This window comes from Poecilia reticulata, linkage group LG21 (genome assembly GCF_000633615.1).
Source record: "Poecilia reticulata strain Guanapo linkage group LG21, Guppy_female_1.0+MT, whole genome shotgun sequence".
NCBI lineage: Eukaryota > Metazoa > Chordata > Actinopteri > Cyprinodontiformes > Poeciliidae > Poecilia > Poecilia reticulata.
The window spans coordinates 18,941,538-18,961,425 of record NC_024351.1 but is presented as its reverse complement, the minus strand read 5'-3'; the positions used below and the strand labels follow the sequence as shown (position 1 = coordinate 18,961,425).

At 39.1% G+C, this 19,888-nt stretch overlaps 1 protein-coding gene across 9 annotated transcripts in view; it reads right to left on the bottom strand.

The window, feature by feature from the left end:
- The window catches only part of nrxn3b (neurexin 3b), a 395,380-nt gene that overhangs the window by 270,894 nt on the left and 104,598 nt on the right, over positions 1–19,888 (bottom strand). For all 9 annotated transcript variants that reach the window (XM_017302192.1, XM_017302191.1, XM_017302190.1 and 6 more), the window contains 2 exons: positions 4,937–5,375; positions 1,137–1,520 (listed from right to left, as the gene is read on the bottom strand). In XM_017302192.1, coding sequence (XP_017157681.1) covers positions 1,137–1,520; positions 4,937–5,375 — 823 coding nt within the window. The remainder of the gene's footprint in view (positions 1–1,136; positions 1,521–4,936; positions 5,376–19,888) is intronic.

Genomic DNA, 19,888 nt, shown 5'->3' with positions numbered 1-19,888 from the left:
ATTAGTATTAGATTGATATTTACGGTGAAGACGGAGGTAGTTTGTGGCCCTTGACGATCACCTTCTCATGGAAAGCACATAGTGAATTTGTTCGGAGCTTCTTCCTATAAAGCCTGCATGAAATCTGCAGTAACTAATAAATATGTTCTCTCTCCCGGAGCTGCAGGAAGAGGATGACGTCATTCTTTTCTTGCAGGTGTAGTTTGGGGTTTTCACAGCCAGTTATCCGTATCTTGGCAGAAGTCTCGTCTCCTGTGGTGTTCTACAACCATTTATGTCCATGTGTTTTACAGGCTACACAATGCTAATGGTGTAAGCTGCTAACATGAGATGTTATGAACAGCTGAAATACTCGCTAGCTGCATTTCCATTAGAAATGTGCGCACAAATTGTGTAAAAGACACAATTTCACATTTGAGGTGCTTTCATTAGGTGAGAAACGCGATTAAAATAATGTGTGAATATGTTTGTTCATTCAACAAGTCGTTAAAAACATGGCGCTCAATCATCCTCCAACTACTTCCTGTTGTCTTCTTCTTGGTTTATGACAGTGGGGACATCTGGTTGTTGATCATGTGACTCAGGTGTAAAAAAGTGTTTTGCCAAATAAACTGATTTTATTCCAACCAAAAAGTAAAACTAATTCAAGCACCAAAACATTTGACTGAAAAACAAGACTTTTTTTCAAAATTGCTGTGTTTCTATTAAGCAAATTTATTTTCAAAACGTCAAATTGTGCAATTGTGTGGATAATGGAAACGCAGCCACTGTGCCTTAAAAAATAAAGCAAAATCCTTCTCTGTCTCACCCACATAGTGCGGCATCGCTTCTCAAATGAATATAAATAATTATCATTAACGGCAGAAAAACTAGATCAAATTTTAAATGCCGTTAATGATAGTTCTTCAGGGGAAAGTGGAAAAAATTGGCCATGAATCTTTGATCAATGCTTCTCTAACACACACAAAACATCTTGCAGCACAAAAAAATAAATAAAACTTGCTTTATCCTCTTTCAGCCTCAACTGAGAAATCAATGAACCTCCAAGTGAAAACAAACAGATTTATAAAGTTAATCTCTTAACAGATAGAAAAAATGAACAGAGTTTACAAAGCAGGAGCTAAAAGACGACTGACCTCTCTCACAGGTGCTGTCCCAGAAGCCCGTTCCTGTGCAGTCGCAAATGAACCGGTTCCATCCCTCCTTACACGCGCCGCTGTTCTTGCAGGGGCTGCTGTCGCACTGCTTCCCCGTCATCTTGCTGCATGACGACTTGATGCCCGTCACGTTCTGCGACTGCGAGATCTGCCGGATGTCTTTGCTGCGTCCATCGATGAACAGGTCCCGGATGCAGCCCACATAGCCGTAGTCGAGCATAGCGGTCCAGAGCTCGGTAGGGAGCACTAAGCCTGCCCGACTGTCAGGCAAACCTCCCAGGTAAAGGTCCCCTTCCAAGTCCAAGATCTCGTTTTCCCCGCTGGCTGTGAAAGGGGTCCGGCGACTGTTCACCGAGATGATGCCTGGGTGGAAGAGAAGCGATTATTGTTCCTTTTTTAACTTAACTCTTCTTAAACCAGATGTCGTTTGCTCTAGTGTTCTTGCTGCCACAAACCTTTACTTTTCAGGCTGCGATAAATTAATCAATTTTAGGGTAGAAGTGTTAAATATTTTACCCAAAAATTTAAGACAAAGCAGAGCTGCACTTCTAGTAAAGTTGTAAAAAAGTGTAATGATAGAGTACAAAGCTTTACTATGACAGTGCTGAACCGTCACATTTGGAGATGGTGCTGCAAACCCATTTCTGGAACCCTGCCTTTCTTTGATCGCTGACACTCTACTTCAGGGAACCCCTAATGAGTCCCAAAACCACAGAAGAAGAGAACAAAATAAGAATAAATAATTACGCACCATTTCTTTGTGTCAGGCGACGAGTTCCTCCATTTGTTTCACTGGTTTGTTGGAAGTCTCAATTCAATCAAAATATTAAATTTGCCTTGCAAAAAGATCACTGGAGGGGAAGTCCATTAGAATTATCTTCCCTCTTTTTTGTTTGAACGTATTTTTAAAAATTCCTCCTGTAAAAGATGCTTACTTGAATTTTCTAGGACTGCAAAAAAAAAAAAAAAAAAAAAGAAGAAATTTAAGCCCAATGAGAGACAGTGTGGATTGTCGTACAATTTCCAACAATTTCCACATTTGTCTCGTCAGTCAACAGAATATTTTCCCAAAAGTCTTAGGAAACATCAAGATCTTTTTGTTTTGTTTTTTTGCTGAATGGGAAGCAGGCCTTTGTGTTTATCTTTGAAGTGTTTTTCATCTTGGAACGCTCTCATGGATGCCATTTTTGCCAAGTCTCTCTTCTATTGTTGAATTGTGAACACTGGCCTTAAATGACCAGAGTGAAGCCCGGCTTGATGCTTTTCAGGGCTCCTCTGTGAATCTTATTTTGATTCACTAGAGTCCAAAATCCCGGGAAATTGCTTTGTAGCCCTTCCCAACCTGAAAAATGTCAATAACTAATACTTCTCTACAGTCCTTGTATCCCTTAGATTGGACCGTGAGGTATTACTTTTGGAGATCTTGTAGGCTTGTTTTCCAAATGTTTACAAAAACCTTTTCCATCGTGTATCTGAAAAAATCTGCATTTACACATCAATGGAATGAAAACGCGAATAGGACTAGAAATGATGCAGTGAGCATAGAAAGCCTGTAGGAGGTGGTGGAAGTTTGAACAGTTTCTGATCCACAGGAATGTTTTCATAATCCTTTGATTGTATAGAGGTGCTTCTGACATCTATATATCTTCAATGCTGACATAAATATTTCAAAATCAGGTGATTTTGCTTAAATGCACCAAATAATCCAGTCCACTGTCATTGTGACTGTGTTGTGTGAAAACTGGATCTGAACATGAATGATGGTTTGACTGGCATTATCATTTCCTTATGTTTTCAATTTACCTTTGTAGTTTTGTCCATCCAAAACATTGCTACCATGTGAACGAGAGGCCAAAACATTTGAGTAAACGGAGCATTAGCCTACTCAATGTCACAAGTGATTTCTTGAAGTGTTTGGGTGTGGCTAGTGGAATGAAACAAAAAATGTATGTATTCTCAGTTAAATCATGATTTAACTGGGTCGGGGGAGTTCAGATACCTTTTTCCCTTAAATGAAATCTGAAAAGAGCCTTTTGTGTCGACTTACGTCATCTTTGTTCGGTGTTGAAATTTGCTTCACAAGCTCAGATATGCCAGTGTGACAAGTAATGAAAGCGGAGGAATATTCTAAGAAGACAGATGTCTGGGCCTGTATTACTTTCATGAGTTTTACTTTGTAGTTGTTATATCTTAATTGCCACCTTAAATATTTGACTTTTTTTTAAATAGAAGCGGATGTATTATTCAGCAGGCGGACTCTGCTCGTATCACATAACCTATGCTGTATAGGATATCTTCTTCAGCCTCCATTGAGGTCAAAAGCATATGGTATAGGAGATAAAGAAAAATATCTATTTTTCCCCTCACAACCTACCATTAGCTTGCACGAGAACAGTGACATATGAGTTACCAAATATTATATTCATCTTGCAGTGCGGCAGAAACCCAAGCTCTTTGTGGACATGAAATTTAATTCACCCAGACTCCTTATTAACATTTCACTCATGCCACAAGTGTGATTATGCCTGTTCTTAACCATCTTTCAGTCTGGTATCCATTTATCTGTCTCATTCCTCTTTTTCCCAGCGAAGAAATCCAACTTTCTGCTCCGCTATCGTACTTGGGGGCTGTGCCGGTGATTAATCAAAGCAGCGAGCTCTGACACACGGCTAAATTGGCTGCTCCAACCTGATATATAACACGGCAACTAACACAACCGTGTTCTCTGGAGGATCTCTCCTAATGCAGAGATTGTATTGAGTCTGGAGCTTAAGGCAAGAGAAGTTTCAACCCCTGTTCGCTAATGCAATCTTCCTCAAACATTTTCTGTGTATGTAGCTATGTTTTGAGGCCAGGGAACCAACAGATGGAAGGAAGCCAGAAAAAATAGAAGGGGCTCGGTTGCTATTTAGAGAAGAAGAGAACTTTACCCTGGCGATAAATCATTTTGAGCCATCTATCTCTATTAAAGCTTTATAACATTCTAAGGTTGAGAATACCAGCAAACTAAAACAAGCTAGTGCATAATGACTTTACCGAGTGCTGTGCTAGGGAAAACGTTTCCAATAATTTCATAGTAACTTAATGTGCAGCAGGGATTCAAAGTTTTGACAAGATAATAAATGTTGTGTCTGCAAGCTTCAGTTTTTGTTAGGGAATGGGTAGGGTTTGGTTGTTAGATGTTTACACTATATAATCAAATTAAAATAATAAATTCATGTTTTTGATATGGATCATTATTAATTGATAAAAACATCTGACAGCTGGCTTAAAGCTGGGGTATGTAACTTTTTTTTTTCAAAATATGTTTTTCCCATATTTGTTAAAACAGTCACTATGTCGTGACAGTGTAGTATGAGACAGATGATCTGTGAAAAAGACTGAGCTAATCTACCTTCTCCTAATGCTAGCTGCCTAAATACACAGCTCGGTCAGAAACAACCAATCACAGCCAGGAGGAGGGACTTAGTGCTGTCAATCATGCTCTTTGCTATGCTACAGCTTCTTCCCGTCAGCAAAGCCTGCCATGAATGCTCAGGCTAGGTAGCATAGCCAACGATGATGGTGGATGAACGGTTTTCCTGTAATGGTAAGTTGTTTCTCCACCATTTGCACACTGACCAGCGTGTACCTGAGGTTGATTGACAACCTCAGACTCTACTCTTGGCCCTGATGGGTTGGTTTTGACCAGATGTGGTTCATTTCTTCAGACACCAATAGTACAGAGACCACTTCTCTAAGCACTCCCTCCCCTACTTTATTGTTTTCAGCATCCTTACCAGAGCGGCCATCCCTCTGGATGTCCACGTGATGCCAGGCCCCGTCGCTGACTTTAGCCTGAGTGGCCTTGACCTTGATGGTCCCGGAGCCCATGTCCAGAAGAAGGTACAGCCCTCCATCCAGCAGCTCCACTGCAAAGAAGTCCACTTTGTTGTTCTTCTGGCCCTTGGCGTCGCGCCGGTTTTGCGGTTTGCCGTGGGTGAAGAGTATCAACCCGTTTGGTTCCGAAGTGCGGAAGTCAAAGGATATGGAGCCGACGCGCTTGGTGTTCCACTTGGGCAAGGCCAGGAAGGAGTCGGGGGTCTCGAAGTTGATGGGGTCAAGCGTGGGAACGTTTTCACACTTGAAAACCACGTCTCCTTGGAGCTTCATCTTAGGGTCAACGATGCGGGCCAGGCGAGAGAGCTCTAGTCGGATATCGTTGTTCTTGTACACCACCTGAGGCGGGAAGAGAAAAACAAAGGAAAAAAGAAAAGAGAAACTTAAAAACGACTCAAACACATGAACGGCAAGCTGAAAAGCTGATGTGAGGAGCGTTTTCCTTTAATAATCTTTTAGTGCAGTCATGAGCAAAAATTTAATCTCTCTCTATAAATGAATTGAACTCCATTGCCAACTGTGATATTATGGAATCACGCTCTGGTATTATTACACGTTGCAGATGCGAGGACAGCCGGATCGATAAAACTAATATCTTCGAGGATTTGTTTGTCTCAGTGATTTTCTATTTCAGCTTCAATTTATTCAAGATGGGAAAAAAAGAGATTGTAAACAAATGCAGGAGTGCATTTCTGTTCGATTGAACATCTACTCACAGAGTGAAGTGATGCCTAAATTATTGGTGAGTCATTCTTTGCGAGGCCAGGAAAACAAAAAAAAACAAAAAAAAACAACCATCACCAAAAAACTAAAGAGTTTGCGAATTGAAAGTGAAGGCCCAGGGAAATTCATGACTCCCGGAGAATATTGCCGTTTACTCACAATAAATTCACACCAACCCTATAATCATTCACAGAAGAAATCAGCATCACATGCAAGTCAAATACAACAAAACACCAAAGAAGAAATGGAGAAAAATAGCATCAAATTGGAATCCACTGATGCAGAAAATTAATGTTTTTCCCCCCCTTTTTTTTTTCTCAGAAAAGAGTTGGGCCTTTTCTGGTATGTAGGGCAGAGTTTGTACAGGAAGCGACAACACTGTTAGGAAGAGCACAGCTGTCGGCAAACAGATTTTACTGCTGGGGGATTACTGATAATCCTAGAAGATTTGTCATTAGATCGACACAGGTGACCCCTATTTCTGGAGTGGATTCATGAGGCAGGGGCCAAAAAGAGAGAGAGGAGGAGAAATGAGGAAGAGATTAATGGAGATGCATCGATCTGATATTAATGTCTGTATTGGTGGCGATATTGAAAAAAATGGGGGTATCAGTGACAGTGTGCCCCAATCCATAAGGATGGATGTATTCACTATAATTCTTTGTACTCTGAGATATATCATGCTTTATTATTATTTAACATTATATTTAGGATTCCTAATTGCACTTTCTGAACCATTTCAAAGAAGATTTGTTGCAGTTTATTTTTACATGTTGACCAAGCTTGAGAAGCTACTGGTGTATTTAAGTACGCTGCACTGGTGCAGAATTATCTCAGATTTGTGATTCAATATATATGTATTTCTGTGTTAAAAACAAAAAAAACATTTAAACTCATTTCAGCTTGTTTTTGTTTTTCTGTATCGGATCGGAATCAGTCAATACTAAACCTCGGGTGTCGGTATCAGAAGTGGAAAAAAGGGGATCAGCGCATCTCTAAATGTTAATACAAGCATTTTAAAATGATCTTAATTCTCCTGGCAATGATGGCACATTTGAGCTTTCAAAGGTATGGCAGAATACCAGTGAAAAGTCTTTTCTTTTTCTTTTTTTTGCTAATTGTGCTGTGTGGATCTTCAGTGTTGTGTGTTTTGTAACGGCATTTTTTATTGTGCTGGAAGAAGTCAAAACCCGACTTCTCTGTGGTCAACAACAAGGTTGACCTGAAAAGAATCAACAAGTTTTGGTCTTAATTTTACCTGGATATTTGATGATGCTGTTCCCATGAAATGGTAGAGCTAATTTCTGCTACAGCCTGGGCTTTTAAGCAACGTCCAAAAATGTTTCAACAGAGTTCAGGTTGGAAGTTAAGTGGATCTGTGTCATTGTCCTGCTACAGCACTCCGTTGGCTCCAAGTTTTAACCCAGCTGGCCCAAAATGTGCCCCTCAGATGGATTGAAATGGGTCAGAATGTTCTAATACAAACTAGGAATCACATAAATTCATGCCTATATAGGTATACCATAAGGCGGAAACAGCTGAAACAGCAGTATCTTTGTCTGCATTGAATCCACTTTTATATCAGTATTAACTGATAGAGAACCAACCAAGAGAGAAGCACCTCAACACCCTGAAGCACCACTGAAATCTGAAGCTGACCTCATGCCCAATCCGGATTCCTTCATAGGAAAAGTTGTATTGTAGGTTAAAGATTGAGACAGTTGGGCGTAATGACATGGAGTATGTTTATATCATCAGTCAAAGTGAGGTTTACAAGGATAACTATAACAAATATGGTGAGCAGGGATGCTCTGATCAAGTATTTTGCTGCCTATTCCGATTCCAATCACCCATGAGGGCCGGTCACCGATCATTGCCGATCATCTGCATTGGCCATTAATTTTTCACGTTGGGTATTAATGCTGCTATGTGATCTGACAAAATGGAAAAACGATCTGGTAATAAATTAACCTAATTTAGATATAAATATGCAAATACTTGCAGGCACAATACAACAGCTACTCAGTCAAAAGGACAACTGAAAAACCTGCAATCAGTAAAATAATATTTAACATTAAGGCTCTTAACATTATATATGAGTCAAATAAATCTCACAACACTGCATATATAAAATAAAGTCATGTAAAAAAGGAAACATTCATTCAAAGTCAAATGCAGATTGCATCAAAATAAACAATAATGAGTTACTAAATCAAAATCTCCTGAGAGCACAGCCAGCTGATTAATGCTGGTTCTGATTGGCCGTTTCTGACCGAGCTGAGTAATTATGCAGAAACAGGGAGGAGGCAGAGGAGATCGATTATTTTTCAGAGATTATGTTAGGACAGCGAAAGTTTTAACGCATATATAAAATCTTTTGTTTGTTTAAGTTACATGCTGCAACTTCAAGCAGACGTTCAGAGTGAGAGTTCACTGGTGGAGCAGAAACGGCGCTATGTGAAATATTACTACCAGTAGTATGTAGCCGCGGTCAAACAGCAAGAGCAGAATCCAGGATCGTACACCATTAGGTCATTGATTTAAATATTTTTCAGGCTATTTGTTTAGCTTTCTGACCATCACGCTAATCCGAGTGAGTGTTGGTAGATGTGCGCTGCTTTACCTGCTGTCTGATCGCTCCGGATGTATGTTTTACCTGCAGTGAGCCTCAATCTAGTCATGCTCTGTCAAGTGTTTGTTTTTTAAATGTCATATTAAATTTGTTGTGTTGATGCATTTTGACGTGCTTCATCCTTGAGGTAATTTTCCGTCGCAACTTCCCCATTCGCTCTGAGCGTTAAAGTTCTTCACCACATTGCTTAGGATATGTTGCCCCGCGCTTCTGCAGTGTAAAGAAAAGAGGAGATAAGCTGCAGACGCAGGCTGCAAAGTGAGATACAGGTGTTCAGTTTTGGCGATCACCGATTATACACTTTTTCACAGAAATCGACCAATTATGATCTGTGACCGATAGATAGACACACCTCTAATGGCGAGTATGGTATCAAGTTCAAGGCCTATTTAGCTCCCAGTGGTACAGATACATTGCCCAGAGTCGGTAACATGATAAAAGAGGCGGACTAACTTCCTTTTTTTTACTTCACCTCAAATATACAGAAAGATGGTTAAATCTTGGATAAAATTGGTTGTCAATGATGCCAGACAAACATCAAAACTGGTTTTGGAATAAATTAAACAAGCTGACCTTAAACTATGCACATAAAATATGGGGTTTAATTAGGAAGACCGATGAATTGACTTAAATCGTACCACTATTTCCAATAAGAACGATTCACATTGGGCCAGCATTATGCCAGAAACTTGCTGGTGAAAACAAAAAGTGTGTGGTTTCTCTACAGCCAGCCTAGTGGAAATATTCCAAATATCACATGGACATACAAAATTACACATAAAAGCATATTTTGGAGCTTTTATGTGTAATTTTGATCTTGTGTGAATTCTCAAATCTCATTTCCGAGTTTTGATTTTGGATATAACTAAGAGTAATGTTTTTTTGTACAATCATTTAAAATTTAGTTTGTTTCGTCTTGATCAAGTTGCACAAATGACATTTGATTTGATGAAACTATCAGAAACTACGTCCTTTAAAAGTCGAGAGCCTTGCTTCTGAAACACACCTCACTGTGAAACTGCTTCCAGATAATACCATCTGTGTGCAGACTTTTAAACCAATACCACTGTTTCAAAACACAATTACACAAACAGTTAAAAGTAGATTGAATTAATAAATAAACAAAAGCAGAGAATCAGATGGATTTTTAGCTACGCAAGATAACTTGACGCAAAAGGATTGAGAAATGGATCTACTTATACACCAGTAAACATTAGCGGTCCCTGAGTACTTGTTATCCTCTAATCCCTTCATTCTCATGCTCTACCCAGCTCCTCACAGAGTCTTAATGCTGTATCCACTCCAATTAGACAATAGCTGATGACCACCATTAAGTAAAATGAAAAACCTCATCTCAACAGAGAGGCACCTGGAAATGGCAGGCGATAAACCTTCTGCCCTTCGTTTTGATTTGATAAAAGTGGAAAGATAGGACCTAGAAGCAACGGTGGAGCGGACAGTAAGATGGCATGTTCACAACTGAACCTATTGTAGGAGGATTCAGATGTCAAAAACATAAATCTTGTTAAATCTGTGAAAGGGTGATTAATGCAAGAGGGGACCGAATAAGTCCATTGAATATAGTAACCACAATACAGGGAAAGTTGAAGCGGGTCTCTGTAGAGAGGAGTCGGACCAGACAAAACACTTTGGTTAAACCTTCAACTTGCCTACTTGTGTAAAAATAAAACCCTTTTTACATTAAACAATTACCAACTTCTTAAAAACCCACTAACCACCAGTATACTCTGTTGTAGAGTATGTTTTGGTATTTGGTCATTTGGGAAAAAGTTCAGGCAGCGCACATTAGCAGTGTTACACACACATACACACAATACACTATTATTTTCTATCAAACACACCAGTAGAGTCTGGTAGCAGTGTGATGCCTCAGCCTCACACCCAGTGAGCATCTTTACACCGGTCCTGTTCAGAAGTGTTGACACCTCCGATGAAATTATTCAAGGCTGAACTCCAGTAAACTGTTACGTCTTTTCAGCATAACGCATCTAATGTGTGTTAAAAGGTGCCAACTGACAAATATTAATTGATGAGACGAACAGCTGTGCTCTCAATGTACGCTCCCTTTTAACACCGTTTTTTTTTTATTTATTTTTTTAAAATAATCAACAAACAAGTAAAACCAAAGAGTTTGGAGCGTGAACAAAAAGCCAGAGTCTGATGATAGTGAATCTGTGATTTTGACAAAGCCGAGGGAAAACAGTGCTCAAGATTATCAAGATAGTGGGGTAGTCATGTAGATGTAAACCAATTGAACATCATTATGATTTATAAACAGATTTGACAGGCAAATTTTACTATGACAGGTCATACGCAGCTATAAATGTGTAAGCAACGGATATGAAGACGACCCACAAACTGAGCTGCCAATAAAAGCATAGATGTTCAGAGATTGGTATGTTGAACTGGTTGTAGTGATTTTAATAGACACCATGTAATGTCACATCATGTAATAACGTAATGAAATGGGTTTTACAATGTAATAAAACATAATTAATACAGTATTATGTAATAATAGATGCAAATGTAATGAAATCCTTGAACGTATTTTTAATCGTTTTGCCCTGAACAACAAATACTGAGTGTTCTGTAAGCCTGAAAACACAAGTAAATGACAAAAAGTTTAGCATTTTCTGACATAAGTTTCAATTTAAATATGCATATAATCTATAGCATGATAGTTATTAGGATGAACACAAAGAGTTTGTGAATGTTTATTACATAATGCGCCACATTATTACATTATCATTTCTAAAAAAAAATAAAAAAAAAAACTCTATAAAAATAACACTATTACAAGCAACAGAAAATATAAAAAAATGTGTTCTGGGATTTTATGACATTTGACGTTAATTATTACATAATGCATTTTTGATTATGTTTTATTACATTTAGAAGCCTGATTTTGTTACATTAATTCAATGTTGCAGCGTTATTATGCTATGCAGCGTTACAAAACAGAATAAAAATTAGAACCCGGGGCAAAGCACAAAAGTATAAAAACAAATACTATATATTGCTGCTGACTTCATCCTGCTTATGTTCCTTACTAAATTTATTTACAGCTGCAAGTACATATATGGGCAAATCAAGGGTGTGCTTTTGTTTTACACTGGCCCCCTGGCAATGCCTTTGTCTCTGTAATTTACCTCAACATGCTAGCAGTGCTGCCAGCAATCATTTCAAGCCGACCAAACAAAGCTTCTGGTGAACCTTTAACTTGATGCAATGTTAGAAAAGTATTAAAAACTGCAAACACCTAATATAATGCTACTAAACAATGGGGAAGTTGTGCTTAACGTCTGAGAAACAAACTTGGCAGTCGTCAAAAATGTATAATTTGCCCACAGTTGGATATAATCTGAAGGAAAATGCAGTTTCTTTAAAGTACCGCCTGCTAAGAAAATAGCTTGTATATATAAAATGCAATGCCATGGTGTAAAACATAATGATTTCCTTGTTCTGACGTTTACCGCCTACATAATCACTTCAAAGCCAAGCGTGTTTTGTCTCGATGCATTTATATATTTAGATAAGAAGTCATTTATTTCACCATCATCAAATTTAAAATTTAAATGCATATCTTCAGAAAGGGGAGGGGATTATGTAAAGTATAAGAATGTCTGCCTAATTTCTGAGATCCTTCACAGCCTAGCTTCCTCGTTTCAAGCAGATTTAGTTTATTCCAACTAATGAACTGTAAGCAGAGCTGCAAGAGGAGCAATGAAGGGAGATTGGACTAACTAACAAAGAAAAATAGTACTCAAGTTTTTCTTTTTTTTTGTTGTGATGTTGTTTGAAGTATTTAAATGTAACCCATAATATGATATTCCACTTTAGTTTGGCCTTTGTCCTCTTGATCTCAAACCAAACAAACAGCCTTAACCCCTAAACTGAGATCTCCCGACAGCTCAACTCACAATTAATATAATTTGAAGGATCTGACACTGACCTAGATATTACACTCCATATTTAGTGCTATAATGGAGATGATGGCTAAATTTTTTTGGAGGCAGCTTCAACAAGAAATGTTTTTTTAGCAAGCTTTAGGAAGGACTCATGAGGTAGGATGGTGATTTTGGAGACTTTCTAATTTATTGAAATGTGCCTGTAATTGAGCCTCTTGAAAAGCTCGTTTTGAAATATGGTTTTGTGTAATCACAACATTTCTTACAGTCTTTTTTTAAATGAAATACTGTGCACACAATCCAAGTTGCTGCCACCTGCGGTGACAGCAGAACAGAAGAAAAAAAGCATTGCATTGTGTACTTGAGAAAACATGTTTAAAGCGTTTGTTTTGCCAGACAAACTTCAATTCTGCAATATTGCTAAGGATTAATTAACTGGCATTTATATTGCCGGTCAATAAAAAAAACTAATGTTTTATGAAAACAGACGCTGATTAAATTCTCTTGATCCTTTCGGCTGCACAGGCTGCAAATTTGAAAACCTAACCTTTACGACTGTTCGGCTTTTGTGCGAGCTAATGTGATTTGTTTCTGCTCGTTGCGTTTGTTTGCTCCTGCTTTCAGCTAACCGCTCACTCGGAGAAAATCAAGGCATCGCTTTATAAGTAGCAATTAACCAAGCAACCACTGAAATGAGATCATAGTGCCAAAATCATAAAAGGGGATTTCAGAGCTGGAGCTCTGTAGGTGAAATCTGAAACCCTGGTTCTCTCTTCTTCTCTCTCTCTCACACCTTGTAGACCTCTCTTGGGTGGGAGAAAAACATGAATATTACATGAAAAGAGAAGGAGAGGCGCTTTAATGTTTCTCATTTGCTATGAAGAACATTTGACTCACAGCTCTGTGATGGTCACCGTACATGTCTTAGATGTAAAGTTGCTCAGAGACCCTCCGTCTTCGGTCCTAAGACACAGCTGGCAAAATGTTATAAACACGGAACGAATATTTATGAAGAGTAAAACCTTACGACAGGCTTTACAGTCTTCAGGTTTGCTGTAAAAAAAAGGAAAAAAATAAAATATTTGCAAACAAAGATAGAGTCATGTTGTTGTGATATGTACTAATCAAGCATCCCATTTCTGGTGTTGGGATTACGATTTTATCCGGCCTGTTGTGGGCCGATCGATAACGCAATCGAAAGGATGTCATAAAAGAAGCAAAGAGTATGTGCCCTCCATCTTACGGTTTGTTATGGCTGAACTATCAGTTGGCTTAACAACGTTATGGGCCTCATTCGTAATGCCACACACAGGAGGCCTGAAACGACTCCATAAAGCCAAGATGTAGCATCTCTGCTTCCAGGACGGTTCATCGATCCAGCGTTGGTGAGGCTGCGAGGAGAGAGGTGAGGGAAGGGAAAAGGGCAGGTGGGTTGGAGCGCCATGGAGGCGCACAGAACCCATAGTACGCAATCACACAACCTAATCTGCTCCAGATCAGTGATCGTGTCCCTTTTGGCCGCGGCTGCAGCTGCTGTCTGTTGCCGATTTAACCTCTGCGTTAATGAAGGAGCTGGGTAATGGCACTGAGGTAAACAGAAGATACAAAAAGGTGAGGCGCTGCAGAGGAGACGAATCGTTCAGATGCACAGATAGATACATGGGAAGCAAATGTCTTTAGTTTCTTGCAAGCAACAAAAATGGGAATGCAACATTTGCATTTAGAAGCACAAGTAGCTTTGTGCTTCTAAGCTACTTAAAGGGGCAGTAATATGTGTTTTCCATTTTATAGCATGATCATATAACTATATTACCTTCAATTTTTATATGATTGTCAAACATGACTTAAAAGAAATTTGACTTCCTGGCTTAATGCCTTGAAATTGGGCCTCTATCTCTTTAAAAACTCTTGCTCTTTCTGAAACTCTGCCTCCAGGAAGTCATCATAACATGGCCTCTCTATTAACCCTTTAGCAACATTTTTACCAACGTTGTGCAAAGAAGCAGCTTGTACAATGAGCTTAGCTGATGCGCAGTTCCTCCAGATGTTTGCCAACTGCTGCTGGCTAGTCTGAAGGAGCCGAGTGTCGAGGGAGAGGGAAGCTTGGAAACTGTAGCTCAGAGGAGGAGCTGCGCCTTGAAGGCGGGGTTAGGTCCACCCAGGTGTTTTTCACAGCTGAATGGTTGCCTTGGGAGATTCAAGGATTTCCCCAAAGATCCGTGTAAGAATCAAGGCAACACGGCAGTTATGTATTTGATGAGGGAATGACATTATAACATAATGTAAAGCTCAAAAACGTCAATTGTACGTGATGCTGCCCCTTTAAATATAGAATGCAGTGTCTTGAGGCATACATTTGACAGGACAACAAACGTCAACTAACACAGTGTTTTTCAACCACTGTTCCGCGGCACACTAGTGTACCGTGAGTGATCGTCAGGTGTGCAGTGGAAATTAACCAATTTCATCTACCGTATTTTCCGTACTATAAGCTGCTACTTTGAACATGCGGCTTTTCTGTGTATTTTTCTTCAACCACCAGGGGGCTCTTTAGCAGGAAGTGAATCATTGGAATTCAAAATTGGAAATCAAAGAAGAAAGCGCTAATGTTCATTTAGAACAAGCACATGCTAGCAGTAGGCACGATGGAGAAATGTTTTCAAACTCGTATGATGCAGCTTCTAAGTTGAGGAGTATCAATCTGGCAGTACAGGAGGGAAATAGAGCCGCTGCATGTAAACTCGGCGTGAACAAAACCGGATTTGGAGACGGAGAACTGTGTCCTCAATATATCCAGCAGTTCTTAGGACGTAGCCCTCTGCTGGGTCCTTATGGGACATGCATGAATGTTACTACATTCATGCATCACACACGACAGTTTTGTGACACTGTTCAGGTGTATTTTTGAAGTGGACATGTTAAGTGCAATTTGAAATAAGAAATGTAAAATATGATAAAAATAATTTTTTGTGTTTATTTGATTCCTATTCAAGACACTTTGATAAGAATGACTATATATGTAATATAGGCGGCTACAGAGTATCTTTGTTTCCATTTTTGGTTGGTGGTGTGCCTTGTGATTTTTTCAATTAAAACAATGTACCTTGGCTCAAAAAAGGTTGAAAAACACTGATCTAACAGACTTAAACTTAAACAGCTACAATACATCAATGCATATGTGTACTAATATGGCCTTGCCAAAATCCAGACCTAAATCCAATTCTTCTGTAGTACAGCTCCATCCAACCAGACTGATTATCTTAGAAATAGCAATGGACAAATATCCATTGTTGTCCATGTGCAGCTACAGGAAAATACTCAAACTGACATCTGGTTCTAATTGCAGTGGAATGCAGCTATACAAAATATTCACTTACATATCTTAGGTTTATATTGTTAAAAAAAAATCATGAATCATTATACTTTCAAATTCACAGCTACAACTGCATAGGAATATCACATAGAATCCCATTAAAATAAATCAAAGTCAAACGTGGCAAAGTGAATAAAGGGTAAGGGTTGAGAATACTTTTGAAAGGCATTGTATAAAAAGACTAAATCTAGTTTGTAGAGTTGAACTTAAGGGAAAAAAAGAGCGAGAGAATTGTAAAAAGCACTGCAGTGGCAAGTCACTCCAAAACAACGCCCTTGTGACACAGTGTGAGGATATTTTTTGTGATTTGTGTGAAATGAGCCTTTAATTTGACAAAATAAAGAGACTGGGGCTAAGCTCGTCTAAGCAGGCAGCTTCACCGTTGCCACATGATGTAGTATTCACGACGACACGCATGGCGCCCCCACCCCCTCCACAAATCCACACACACACGCACTCACACCCCCACACACACACACACACAGAGAGAAAGCGTCCCTTTCAATCTGTCACATTAACTTGTCCATGAACTCACTGAGAATGCTGCTGAGGCTGCTGCTCTGCGACTCAAAGCAAAACCCTTTACCCTCCACAGCGCAGATCTCCCCATCCCTAACTCTAACATCCTTCAGAATCTCAGCTGCAACTTGGCTTTTAATTTCTTTTGTGTAAAACAACAACAACAAAAATACCCTAAACAGAAAAAACATTTAATTGTTTACCCCGTCATTTACAAAAATCATCTCTGAAATACTTAATATGCAATATTTCGACTTCTTCCTGCATCTACAAGAGAAAAGCCAGTGTTATCAAGACATGTCGCGAGGCATTCCAAACAGCAGCTGCTTATTTATTCATACTGAATTAGATTAACCAACCCCAAGAGAGGATGCCGTGATTGGAAGCAAATTCAACTTGTCATCTTTGTAAATTACCTAAAAATGACTTTTGTTCTAAACAAATCACTTCATGATAGACTTTCACCCTGCTGCCGCTGGCAGGATTACAGAGTTGTACAGTTTTTTGCTTCTTCCTGAGAATAATACCCAGATGCCCAAGTGATTTGCCTTGTTTTGTTTGTTCTATTAGTTTCTTTCGCACATTAGGTGAAAATTGTAAAAAACAAACAAAAAAATAAATAAATAAATAAAACCTTTAGACAAGACTTTTATTCTTTCCACATTACCACAACTACACATGCATATGACAGAGCGGAGTGTAAACTTCAGCTTCAGTTATCTGGGTAATTATTTCCACTGACAATTTGCTTATTAAATACGACAAAAACATGTGTATTGTCTTATTCACAATTAAGTGGTTTTAAGTGCTAGTTTTCTACGTTTCTGTAGCTGCTAATGAAGCTACAATGCTAAAGCCAAATTGTATGAAAACAGGAAGTTGATGGTTGGTTTGAAAAACTTTTCTATATTATTAATCTCCCATATATTAGTGTTACTACTAACAGCATTTCATTACCATCTTCCTTGATGATAATATGCAATGGTCTTTGCCAGTGTTTCATACTCAATACTGTAACATTTCTGCTGTGTTAAGCTGCTATGTCCCTACATAAGCACAAGGGAGTGTGCAGCTTAATAAGCCCTCCATTTCCTGAGTTAATTGCTGTGTCTCTTGTGTATTTTGGCCCAAAGGCCTCGTGGCGTACCCTGAAGCAGGGGAAAAGTCAAAATAAAACACTCCCTGGTTTGAAATTACTATATGAATTGATGATCACAGTCTCTATCCGAATTTTTTCTTTATTTGTGTGAGTGTGCTAACAATGAAAGCTCTCCTGGTGGATTGTTGAAATTTAATAACACAGAATCTCATACTTTGCTCAAAACAGAAAGATGGAAACGAGCTCCCATGACACTCGAAACACTTCTAGATACCAGACAAGCAGCCCACTGATTATTTTTGATTTAGTATCAGCAAAAGGATTTCATTGTAAGTGGCAATGAAGGTAAATTCTGAATATCTACAAGAACACTGGGGTTTTGCTGCAGACACAGGCAGAGTACAAAAAACAAATACTCATGTCCCGGCTATAAATAGGGCTCAGAATGGAAGGTAACGATTTTCTCTCTTTTGTTTGTTCCACCTGCGCCCACACCAACGCAGCGCCGGCTAAGGCTAGAGACCTCCCAGAGCTCCCAGGTGGGAGAAGTCTGGGAGAACCCAAACCAGCCATGCAAGGTGACCTGACAGCCCATCCATGACCCCAAAAACCACGCAGGCTCCATCAGGCACACCCATCCTCCAACCCATCCAGGCATAACCCAAAACTCTTTGTCCCCAAAATGCTATTCTGTCACAACTATGCCCCAACCACTTCAGTCGCCATGGACTCAATGCCACAACAGTGGGACAGTCCCGTCTGCACTGTGTGGATGCTATGTACTTCCTCCTTGAGTGGCTCATTGGTGAAAGAAGACCAGACACTTGAAAGAGTTGCAATGGTAGAGACAAAACTTTTTTGTAAGAGTCATATCTTCTCAGGAAGAATGTTTAAGTTGCAGTGTCTTGCAAAATTGTCAATGCTACTGAACGTTAATACATTTTGTCTTCTTTCTTTTTTATGGGGATGTTGTATGGTACAAAGTAGAACATAGTTGTAAAAGTGAAGGAAAGGGAATCAAATCCAGTACAATTTTACTCTACTGCTAACAGACTCAAGAGCATCTTTTGCAAAAGTGAAGTGAGTTGTTCCACTACAGGGAGTCCAGGCTCAAATCATTTAACCCTTGTATGTAGAAATGGGGTCCAACCGACCCCACACACGTAAAACTTGTATCATTTGCCTCTATGTTTGCCTCAGTACTCGCATACACAAGGGTTAAACTTGGGTGACAAATTACATACAATGCCATCTGGGATCTGTTGCTAATGGAGAAATGTGGCAGCTCAAGGCACTTCTAGAGCACATTTGCCCCCCCCCCCCACGCAATTGTATTCGACCCACAAGATAATTTCACATATCTATTATTAATAGCCTACCAGACCAATCAAACTACAAATACCATGTTGCACTGAAACAGCTACTGCCAGCTATAGAGATCTCCTGAGACGATGCCCAAACTCTGCCTCACGTCTGGTTGAATGGTTAACATGTTCAGTATCTACATACCTCTGCGAATTATTGTTTTTGATGATGGCGATGAACATGATGGGTTTCCACAGTTCAAAATTTGAGAGTGATGGGAGTTTTTACCAATAAATTATGCCAAACATAACGTAAGCAGCAGAGAAAACAAATATCTCTTTGTGGAGTTTTTGCATGTTCCTTCCCTGCATCTACCTTTCTGTATGCTCATCTCAAAATTCAAATACATATCTTATAAAAATCCAACTAATTTACTCTCATGAACATAAAATAAACTTTGCTGGGCTTTTTGTTTTTTTGAAGACCTGTGAGTTTTTGGTGCAACGTTCTTTCAAATACTACTGTATATTTCTTGCATCCACGTCTGGCCACTCAGGTTAAAACATGTTTGAGGTCTAGATGTACATGTGGGTACAATGTGCAGCATGACTCATATGCTTCATTTGCAAACTGCTAACAACAGTGTCACAAGTTGTGCAAGTCGCTCACCCAAATGTAAGCAAAAACCTGGGAGGATTCCAACGACTCGGATATTTGACTGAAAAGTTATAACAATAATAACCATAATAATGATGAGGAAACTTGAAACAGTAATAAGTAATAAGTCCATCAGGAAATGGAGGAGCCAGAATTGATTAAGAGAAGAAATACAGACAGCGATACATGAAGGGAAGCTGGTTGGGTGATTACTGGGTGCAAAACAGGTGAGACTAATGAACAACAGGCTGCAACTGTGAGGAAAACAGAGCACTGAAGAGCTGAGGGGAAGTTACTCAATGAAATGACAAAACGACTTCACACAGCCTAACAAAATACAACAATGAGAGAAACTCTTTGGCCAAAAGTGACAAAACTCAGCAACAACGATAATAGAGCTGACAGATTACTGACATGAAACAAGAACTTCAGTCCACAAAAAGGGACAAAAATTAATACTAAAAATCAAAGCCTAAAAGTAGAATTGAACATCGAACCTCATGATGAGACATAAAAAACAGCACTTCCAATTTTCATTAGATGTCATGATAACGTAGAAAGTTCATCTGTGTTATTTTGTCTCAGTAAGGAAGAGGATTAGAACCACTGAAATAT